At 38.1% G+C, this 10636-nt stretch overlaps 2 protein-coding genes across 8 annotated transcripts in view; one reads left to right on the top strand and one right to left on the bottom strand.

Annotated features, from left to right (window-relative positions):
- RB1 (RB transcriptional corepressor 1) overlaps positions 1 to 7221 on the top strand; it is a 133852-nt gene extending 126631 nt beyond the window's left edge. For 3 of the 7 annotated variants that reach the window (XR_008618960.1, XR_008618961.1, XR_008618962.1), the window contains 4 exons: positions 451 to 593; positions 1106 to 1155; positions 3298 to 3915; positions 6353 to 7221. Coding sequence is in view for 1 of the 7 variants with exons in the window: in XM_028497303.2 (XP_028353104.1) it covers positions 451 to 593; positions 1106 to 1155; positions 3298 to 3371 (267 nt within the window). In the remaining 6 variants the exon portion in view is untranslated. The remainder of the gene's footprint in view (positions 1 to 450; positions 594 to 1105; positions 1156 to 3297; positions 3916 to 6352) is intronic. The other 4 variants (XR_008618959.1, XR_008618957.1, XR_008618958.1 and 1 more) reach the window with 4 other exon arrangements.
- Positions 7222 to 9394: 2173 nt separating this feature from the next.
- RCBTB2 (RCC1 and BTB domain containing protein 2) overlaps positions 9395 to 10636 on the bottom strand; it is a 40126-nt gene continuing 38884 nt past the window's right edge. Inside the window, exon 17 of the mRNA XM_028497308.2 lies at positions 9395 to 9472. The gene's annotated coding sequence lies outside the window, so the exon portion shown is untranslated. The remainder of the gene's footprint in view (positions 9473 to 10636) is intronic.

The following is a 10636-nucleotide window of genomic DNA, read 5'->3' as shown; positions in this document are numbered from 1 at the left end:
GGGATCCTCCCGGACCGGGGCACGAACCCGCGTCCCCTGCGTCGGCAGGCGGCCTCTCAACCACTGCGCCACCAGGGAAGCCCGAGTCCAAAATTATTATTCACTGAACATCGCTTATTAAATTTCTTTCTAAAAAGAAAAAAGAAATCTGTCAAAAATAAGGTTCCAGGAAGCTGTTCCAACTTTGCATGCTTCTGAGAAGTAGCCCTGGTTTTGTGTGTGAGTAGGTTCTGAAAACGAGGAACTAGGACTTTTGGAGTAGTCATCAGAGTGGTTGGGAAGACACAGGAGGGTTTGAAAATAGCAGGTATTTAATTGGGGCAGAGTTAGGTGCAGTTAGTCTGATTTTAACATTTTTCATATCTCTTATTTGGTCCATAAAAGCAAAAATTAAAATGTAGATATTACCTCTGCCTGATTTTTGACCCACCTCAAACCTATAATTTGCAGACTTCTGAGAAGTTCCAGAAAATAAATCAAATGGTGTGTAACAGCGACCGTGTGCTCAAAAGAAGTGCTGAAGGAAGCAACCCTCCTAAACCACTGAAAAAACTGCGCTTCGACATTGAAGGATCGGATGAAGCAGATGGAAGGTAGGAGCAGTGTTAGAATGTTTTTCAATAGCTGAGCTGGTCATCGGGAGAACCCAGAGTGCCAGCCCTACTCCCGACTTACACCAGTCCTTCTCATGCCAGTTTTATTTGGAAATTATGAGGATTGCTCAGAATAATAGGTGTGACTGCATCCCAAAGTTTAAAGCACCATGTAAATCTACTGAAATTCATTGAAAATATCAGATGTTAAAAATCTGGTCATTTTTTTACAAAGCTATTGATAAAATTTTGTTACTTTTGATTAACATTAGATTTTAAAATGCTTACTCTTGAAGAATGCTACTGTGTTTCATAAGAACCACTGAAAAAATATCTAGGATCATAAATTTGTGACATTTATATTTTAGATGTTCGATTTATAAACCTTTGAAATTAAAAGCTACTCACTAAAATAAGAGCATAAAAAGTCATTGAAAACATAGTTATTGGAAATCTGAGGTTTTCATTTGTACATATACATATGAAATATTTTGCATTTTTTAAATCTGCAGTAAACATCTCCCAGGCGAGTCCAAATTTCAACAGAAACTGGCAGAAATGAGTAAGTACTTATCATTTCACCTTATGTAAATGAACAGTCATTTACATTGCAGAAAGCCTTTTCACATTATAAAAGAATAAATTTATAGAATCTCTTCAATTAGTGACTTGCTTATGCGTTCAAGATATAATTCAGTCAAGCATGTGTTATTTACAAACCTGTATGGATTAGATGTGTGATGCAAAATGAAGGTCATCTTCATCCTTCCTAAAATCTGTGCAGGAAGACCAAGAAGTGAAACCGAATCTTCAACACGAATGGCTGTGGTTAGAAAATATTTTAGGATAGCAGAACTGTAATGAGGTACTCTTTATTTAAGAGTATTGGATGTAGGCAAAAATGTTATAAACTTAGCATATATTTAAAGAATAATCTTTATAAATTTAAAGATTATTCTTTAAAGATAAATTTAAAGAATAACCTTTTATTCTGCTATTACTGAACTTTCCTAATTTGCAAGTTTTAGAACTTATTTTAAACAAAAGTTTTCCATTACTGGAAATCAGTATTTTGATAAAGAACACTAGAGCATTTTCCAAGTTATACAGAGTGACGTAAGTTTGGAATGTTAAGGCAAATGGACTTCTCTCCTAAGCTACTCTGACACTATAAAAGATTAACCCAAGTATAGTAGATGGGAAGCACATTAAGAAAAAGGTCAGTGTGCACTAACTGCCACTGCGTGTCTTAGAGAGGTAGCCGTGAGGGTGAGTGTGACATTTCCTGATAATCTGGTGCCAGACCCATTAACAGGAAACAGAGCTGGGTCTTGGAAAGAAGACAAATATTTAGGAGATAATAAGAATTAAAACTGTCATTCCTAGGTCATAGGACATATCAGTAAGAACAGTACCAATTAAAATGTGACTTTTTAAAAGGGGGCTTTCTCTCAGTATGTCTCTGTGGATACTAACTTTGAAATATAAAGTGTTTTTAAAAATACTTTTGATTTTTTAAATCATATTTCTATGTGTATTATTTTGAAGAGTACTATTGAAACTAAATTAAATTTTGTGGTTATAAATGGATCTCTTTTTGGATTTTACATCAACTAATATACTCCTGTTTTAACTTTTAAATAGTTGTAGCTTTTCCCCCCAGTACATGAAGGTAGACATGAAGCTTATAACCAAAATCAGACCTTAAAAACATGTGGAAGCATTTTGGAACCCACAAATATGCATTTTAAAAGGAGCAGAAAGCTGTAAAAACGTGTATATTTTCTTATAGAAGAGCTCAGTTGCTGTAGTCAGTACATTGTGCAGTGACGCATTTAGCTGTGACCGTGAATTCCCTCCGCCAGGCTGAAGCTCAGGGCCTTTGTGCGGCTGCAAATGGAGGAGAGGTCGCAGGAGTTTTAACCCATAAGGATAAGGAATTCTCCAGGTTGCTCTTCAGCTTTCCTCAAAAAAACTGTATTCAGAAAAAGATCATTACACAGTGCTAGACTGCTCAGAGTGGAAGGGCCAGAAGGGGAGACTTAGAGTCACTCCTTTCTTTACCAAGCCTGAGTGTTCTTTGTGCTTCTTTATGAAGAGCCTTTGCGCACCTCTAAAATCAAGTTGAGATTTTTAAAATTATTTAAGAGAAGCATTCTGTTTTTGTGTTGTAATTAATAATGTATTTTTAAATGTCCACGTCCAAATTAAATGAGCTGTGAGCTGATGTGTTTGCAGTACTTGCAGCGTGTCTCCAAACACAAGGGAATTCCTGGCTTTCTGAAGAATAACACTCACTTCAGCAGACCAGCCCAGAATTCTCTTTTTCTCAGGTGCCAAACTTAACCGTATCATCTCTAGAACAGTGGTCTACAAAGTTGGGCACACTTGGGTGTGTGTAAGACCACCTTTGGGGGGTACATAAAGAGACTATTAGAATATTTGTCTTTATCTCATCGATTTTAATGTTTGGGGTATGTGTGTCTTATAATTTAGACACATATACATACATACATACATACTTTAGTGGTACATGCTTGGAAAAAAATTTGCTGATGGGGATGTATGATTTAAAAAACGAAACCACTGCTTTTGAGAGGCCCTGGGCTCCATCAGTTTGGCGTAAGCATGACATATGTGGCAGCCCTTTACCAGCTTACCCAGCACTGTCAGTGCTATTAACATTTCTTCATCCTTGTTTTAGCATCTACTCGAACACGAATGCAAAAGCAGAAAATGAATGATAGCACGGATACCTCAAACAGGGAAGAAAAGTGAGGACCTCACGACCTTGGTGGGCACCCTGTACACCTCCGGCTTCATTGTCTCCCACAGATCTGACTGTAGAACTCTCCCAGGTTCTGTTTACGGCCACATTTGATACATACCTTCAGCTCTTTTTTGTGGATAGCACAGTTGAGTATTTGTGCAGGGGATTCCTATGCCACTTGCAACATTGTAGTTACTAGAACATGCATTGTTATTGTACAAGATTGAAAATCCTGTGCCAGTCCTGCCATTTAAAAAGCTGTAGCAGATGTTTCTGTTTCCAAAATACAGTAAGTCCCCTACATACGAACCTTCAAGATACGAACTTTCAAAGATGCGAACAATTGAATCCAGCAAGGAACCAGAACCTGTGCCATCAACGTCAGGCGTGAGTGAAATTGCAGCTTGCCCTCCGTCTCCTATTGCTGACAAGCCCTCAGCTCTACCATCTCCCACCTCCTCCCCCTCCTCCAGCCAGTAACTCTTCTTGCCTGTTCAGGCAATGCCAGCCCCTGTGTGCCAGCTGTTGTACTGTACTACTGTACTTTTCAAGGTACTGTACTGTAAGATTAAAAATGTTTTCTTTATTTTTTGTGTTTGTTTGTTTTTTATGTATTATTTGTGTGAAAAGTATTATAAAGCTATTACAGTACAGTACTATATAGCCGATTGTGTTAGTTGGGTACCTAGGCTAACTTTGCTGGACTTACAAATTGGTCTTATGAAGCACGCACTGAATGGAACTCATTCGTATGTAGGGGTTTTACTTATAATTGCTCTGCTTTACAAATGGTGGCAGGATCCCCTGAGAGTGAGAGTCCTCACAACCTGTGCCTATCTGAGTACTTTGTCTTCTTTTGTGGCATGTATGTGATGTTTGCTCTTATTTTAATTAATTTATATTTATTTTTTTAACTTAACATGAACACCCTTAGAAAATGCGTCTTGTCTTCCAAATGCAATTTGGCTGACTGTCCCCATTCACCCAAATGATCCTGAGCTCTTGTGCTAAAACATATATTAGAAACTAGGGAAAAATTACTAATTTTTACACATTAGATTTTAGTTTACTCATGGAAACTAAATGGATGTACTGTGTGTTTGTTTTATAAATATTAGTTTTTAAATACAAACAGAAAGCAAAGTATAAACATATGAGATACTGTCATACTACTGATACAGATTTCATACCTCAGGACTTGTAAAAATTTATTCTTTTCTTCATCCAACTCATGTTTTAAAATAAAGAGTTATTGATAGTACTCTTGGTTTTTATACCGTTCAGATCACTGAATTCATGAAGTACCCATCTAGTGCTTGGAAAATAAAGTGTTCAGCTAGAGCTTTGCTGCAGAGGACCCTAATACAGTATATCCCAAGTGCACTTTCTAACGTTTCTGGGTCCTGAAGCATCAAGATACAAAATAATTTTACTCCACAAACAGACTGTTAACTATAGGAGCCTTAATTTTTTTCATAGAGAGTTATATAATTACATCTCAGCAATCACTCTGCCCTCCTGAATGTGGGAAGAGGGTGTGTTTGTTCTGGAATGGTACATGTCTTCCATGTACCTTTTGAACTAGCAGTTGTCCTTTTTCTTTTTTTTTTTTTTTTTTCTTAATTCAGCATGGTCTAACACTGGCATATTCAAAGCCGCATCATTTCTCATCCAAAATGCAGGTAACGAAAGGTCTTTGGGTTAGGCATTAATGTTTCTCTCTGATTTTGTGCAAAAGCTTCAATTTAAAACAGCTGCATTAGAAAAGAGGCGCTCCCCCGCTCCGACACCTAAAGGTGTATTTAAATATCTTGTGTGATTAACTTATTTAGAGATGGTATAATTTAAAATAGGTGGTATTTAAGGTAGCATCTACTAGCTTTTAGGAAAATTACTTTGTCTAAACTCAGAGTTCTTTTTAAAAAGAAACCTGGTCTTATTCGTTAGAAAACAAAACTTTATTTTGTGCTCAGTTAAGTTGCAAACATTTTTTTGACAGTTATCTTGATAACAAAGGCACTAGAAAGCTTTATCTCATTTCCTCATTCATTTTTGCATGAATGTCAAACAAATCAGTTCGTTTTTAGGTCAAGGGCTTACCACATTTCTGAGTCTTTTGCTAATAAGTTCATGTTAGAATTAGTGTCAGAACTTAAGGAACTTCAGAGATCGTGTATTGAGATTTCTTAAGGCTTCAGATATTGCTTTATTGCTTTTTGTATTGGTTAAAACTGTACATTTAAAATCGCTATGTTACTATTTTCTACAATTAACAATAGTTTGTCTATTTTTAAATAAATTAGTTGTTAAGAGTCTTAATGGTCTGATGTGGTCTTTGTATTAAGTGCACTAAGGTTCTCTTCGGTATCTAAATTCTCTCCTAGTATCTCATCCGTTCTTAGCCTTTAAGAATGGGCTTTATATGCTGATGAATCCCAAATTTATTTCTCCAGCCCTGACCTCTTCATGGAGGTCAGAGCTCTCATAGCCAACAGAACTGTTGATTCCTACCCCCTCCTCCCCACCCAACTTCTCAAAATATAAACCAAAATCAAACAAAAACACCCTTTTCTACCCTAGTCTTTTCCCATGTTACTAAACACTTACTTGCTCAAGGTAAAAGACCTGAGTCTTCTATTAGCTATTGTCTGGACCACTGTGAAAGACTTCTAACTGGTCTCCACTTCCCTCTCTTTCCTCTTTACCTTTCTACTCCTTAAAGACCCCTTTAAAATATAAATTGATTCACTTTGCTCCTCTCCTTGAAGTATTCAGACTCCTGATCTCGGCCTGGGAAGCGGCCCCTACCTTCTTCTCTGTCCTGTTCTCAGGCTACTTTCTCCCTGCTCACTGTGCTTTACCCCCACTGGCCTTTTTCTCTTATGACGCCAAGCCCATCCCTACCTCAGGCTTTTATATTTGCTGTTCCTTCTGTCCAGGGTGCTCCTCCCCCAGGATTTTGCTTAGCTGGTTTCCTCTTGTCTTTCAGGGCTCAGCTCAGAGGCCTTCCTTGACACCCAAGCTAAAATCCTTCCTCTGTACTGTGCCACTCTCCTTGAAAAGTGTAACAGCATTCATCACCGTCAGAAACTGCCTGACTCGGGCTGCCTATTGCCTGTTTACCCACCCCGGCATCAACCTGGCTGGTCTTACCTACTACTATAGTTCTAGCATCTAGAAGAAGCCCGTATGTAGGGGGGAAAAAAAGGTATGTTTTCTGTATGTTTTCCAAGTATGTAGAAACAATATTCTCTTTCTCTTTGAAAACGCCATGTACTGAGTACCTACTGTGTTTCAGGCACATTCTAAATGTAAGTGATATAACAACAAATAAATAAAATTAAGATTCCCCCTCTCCGTGGAACTTACATTCTAATTCTAGTTTCGGGAAAAGAGAGCAAACGAATAAATAAACGAGGAATATAGTATATGTGATTGTATTAAGTTCTGTGGAGAAAGACATGCCAGGGAGGAGGACAGGGAGTACCGGTAGGGAGAGGAGTTTTAACACTTAAAGGAGAGTGGTCAGGGCAAGACTTGCCGAGGTGCTATTTGAGCAAAGTGTTGCAGAGGGTGAAGGAGTGAGCCAGGCACCAGAGGGGGTAGAAGAGAACACAGAGAGGAAAAGCCAGTGCTCAGAGGTGGGTGTGCGTCGGGTGTGTCTGAGGAAACATAAGATGTCCTAGTAAGATGGAGAGTTTTAAGAAAAGGAGCCGGGGCGGGGGTGGGGGGGGGGCAAGTATCTCTTTCATCTAACACAGAGTTTATAAAGGCCTTTCCTTCCAAGCATCCTTCACACACACACACACACACACACACACACACACACACACACACACACACACACACACACATATATAAAGTAAGTCTGCAGTCCTTTATCTGCAGTTCTGAAATCCAAAAAGCTTTTAAAACCAAGTGGTTGTGTGTGTTTGGTGCCAAAAGTCATATGGCATCAAAAACATATCTAAACTGGCATAGAGCTATTGAGAGGCTTTGTCCCACTTAGTAGGAATATTCTTGTTTCACCATTAATGCACTGATTTGGGGGATCTAACCTAGGCCCTGCTTAGGTATCACGTATTACATAATATATGTACCATATGATCATACTAAACTCCAAAAAATATTAAGAAACACATCTGGTACCAAGGGATAATCTTGAGTTGAAGTAATATGATTTCTCAAAAACAGGTGGACAGTAAAAGTCCCTCCTTCTGGAACAGCAGCATGTTTGTCCCTGAAGGAAGAAAGGCAAATAAGTTCCAGCAGGAAAAGCAGCAAGCGTACCTCAGTGGACTGTATTTATGTTGGATGCGGATCTTCCATGAAATGCAGTCTCTTAGGTCAGGGAAAAATCAGGCAGCCTTTATAACATTAAAAATTTTTAGTCTGGATGATAGAAAATTGATCACTTCTGGAGATTAATTTAGTATTACAGTAATTAAAGCTCTTTATAATGAAAGGGACAAGTTCAAATTCAGTATTTATTCATTACAGTTTTCTGGTACAAATGGTGGGCGGTGGGGAGTATCAGTTCTATTACCGGCCGGATGATTTCCTAGAAACTTGCCTGTAGAAGCATATTTTTGTTCCTCATTTTTGGGCCAGACAGCGTACATGGCATTGGCAAGGACTTATTCAGTAGAATTTTCCTTTGGACTAAGTAAATGTTTTACAGGACAACCTGAACCCTTGCCTCTAGACATAGCAAATTTCCACAAGTATGGGGTCTTAAATAGAAATATAGTCACACTGTATAATGTCTGAAAGGAATTAAAACAACTCTTTTAGTAAGAAGCTGGAATAGTCATCTGTTCTTAGCAATACTTTTTTGTGTCCATTATCTTGGAACTATACTTACACTTTAGTATTGACGTATGATGACAATTTACTATGAAAGTTAAATTTATTCCACAGACCAATATCAGTTACTTTCTAAACAGAAAATGTTATGATTTTAACTGAATTTAGTAAAAGTCATTATGGTTCATGTTTTTATGCTTTGGCAAAGACTGAATTAAAAATAACAGTACAGTATGGTTTTTCCTTTCTTTTTACAGTTCTCCCAACCTGTCTGTTGTGATAATAGCACAGCGAGGACTCGTAAGATAGATAAGACTATGTAGTTTGTAATTGCCTCTTTTCTATTATCACTGGTCAAGAATTCCGCGTCTGACACTCACCAGGTTATGGTCTAGAATGACTGGCAGTTTCTTCAGGTCTCAGATGAAAACGTTTAACCCTTTTTAAAAAGCACTGAATGGTATCTTCACAAACCACGCTCAGCAGATGAGGATGCTACTTTATTCCCGTAAAATCTAAACCTCTCTCTGTGTAAGTTTGGGTGAAATTATATTGGAAGCACTAAAACATTGAATTTCTTGTGTGAGCAGAGAGGAAACAAAACTTAAGGATGGAAAATGTAAGATGAACTTACGGATCCACTGACTTCTGATGTAGTGTCATTATGAAAATGGACCTTCCCTCTCACATATCCCTGACTAAACTTAGGGTTTCTGAGCTCTACAAACACTCATCTGTTTGTCAGAAAGAAATGAAGGAAATAAAGTGATATTATCCTTCATATAGGAGCACTGATGGCCAGCCTATCCTCAAAGACCAGAGAGAAAGCATGTTTTTTCAGAGAGCTGTAACCACAGGACTCATCTGTCATCTCCAACTGGTCTAAAATTAGCCCTTCCTTATTGTTTGGCATCCCAGGTTTTAAGAGCTAAACTAGTGATTCTCATCCTTGGCTAAACATCAAAATTACTTGTGGAGCTTCGTAAACATACAGAGTTAGAATCCCTGAATCTATATTTTGTAAAAGTTTCATAGATTATCCTGTTATGCCCAGAGATAAGCAGCACAGAGATACAGAGCGGCGCAACCTAGACATAACAAGCTTAGAGGAGATCTAGATAAAACTCCACCCACCCCTTCTTACTAACGTGTACTCTGGCAGAGCAGTGACCCACTGGGGAGTCTCGTGGAGGGTAATCCATTTTTCATCTGTAAATAAACTTACCTGCTCCCTGTGGGTGGTCCAGTATTTCCATGAAATGAGTTCATAAAAGAAAAAGGCATTGAGGAACTTCAGAAGACCCTGTCAGAAAAGGGCAAGAAAGAGGAAGAGAAGGTTTGGGAAGACACCGTAAAATATAAAGGCTTTTTGGTCAGTGACAGCGAGCATAGTGGCGTGAGGAGAACGAGTCGGAAATGAAGCCTGTGGACGTCCTACTGTGAGAACTGATGGCGACTGGTAATACCCAGGCCTCAGTGTTTCTTTGCTGGAGAGAACAGCTAACCTACCAGAACATACAGACAAATGGTGTAAGGCTGTAACATCGTACGGAAAAAAACCAGAACGAACTTTTTGGCCAACCCAATAAAATAACAAATACTACACAGTTCCAAAAATGGGATTCTGATTTAGAACTGGAGGCATCCAGACTCCTTTGCTTCTACCAGACAAGGTCTGCAAAAACGGATAAACAAAAAGAAACTAAGGATTCAAAAGTGACCTCACCAACAAAGAACATGGGCAATCACATGAACAGTTGATTAGAATTCGTTGTTTAGAAGCCATTTACGTTTTACGGTAGGCTTCGCTATGATGCCTTATCTGAGTAACTGCTTTAAAAAATAAGCTTATATCAAATGGATCTGTGTATATCTAAGAGACATAAGGTTGACAGAATCCTGCTGCTTCTGAGGAATTAAAAAACACACACACATTTGTTCTATTATCTGCAAATAAGCACTTTATTATCAAACAGTTCAGCATCAGAACAAGGTTTCCAAAAGAGGTTTCTCTACATAGTATCATATTGTGAAAATACATGTTAGGAGACTCTACATCCTACATCCTGTTCCAGTTTCTCATTTGTAGTTGGGTAACTTGATCTAAACAGTATAAATTCATCTCTTTCTTACTAGTGCTGTCCATGAAATGTAAGCATAGTTCCTTTTCGGCTAGTACTTTATAATTACACTGTGCCAAGTTAAAAGACCTGTTTTATAGTGACATAAAAGTCAACTACAAGAAAAACAAAATCGTTTTTACTTACAGAGGCAAATCTCTCTTAACACAAAAGTAAAGGACATTATGCAATTATGTAAGGCAAATGAGCCCAGAAACAACATTCATTCAAAGATAGTACACTTCTTATTCGATAACCCCACGTGAGAAAGTAATGACTCAGAAGAGTAAAGACAGAATTAAAATTAGCCCTTGGGTCTTTTTTTTTTTTTTTTTTTTTTTTTTTGT

The sequence above is a fragment of the Physeter macrocephalus genome, chromosome 13, assembly GCF_002837175.3.
Source record: "Physeter macrocephalus isolate SW-GA chromosome 13, ASM283717v5, whole genome shotgun sequence".
Taxonomy (NCBI): domain Eukaryota; kingdom Metazoa; phylum Chordata; class Mammalia; order Artiodactyla; family Physeteridae; genus Physeter; species Physeter macrocephalus.
Note: the sequence above shows the minus strand (reverse complement) of the source record. Positions and strands in the feature narration are given on the sequence as shown.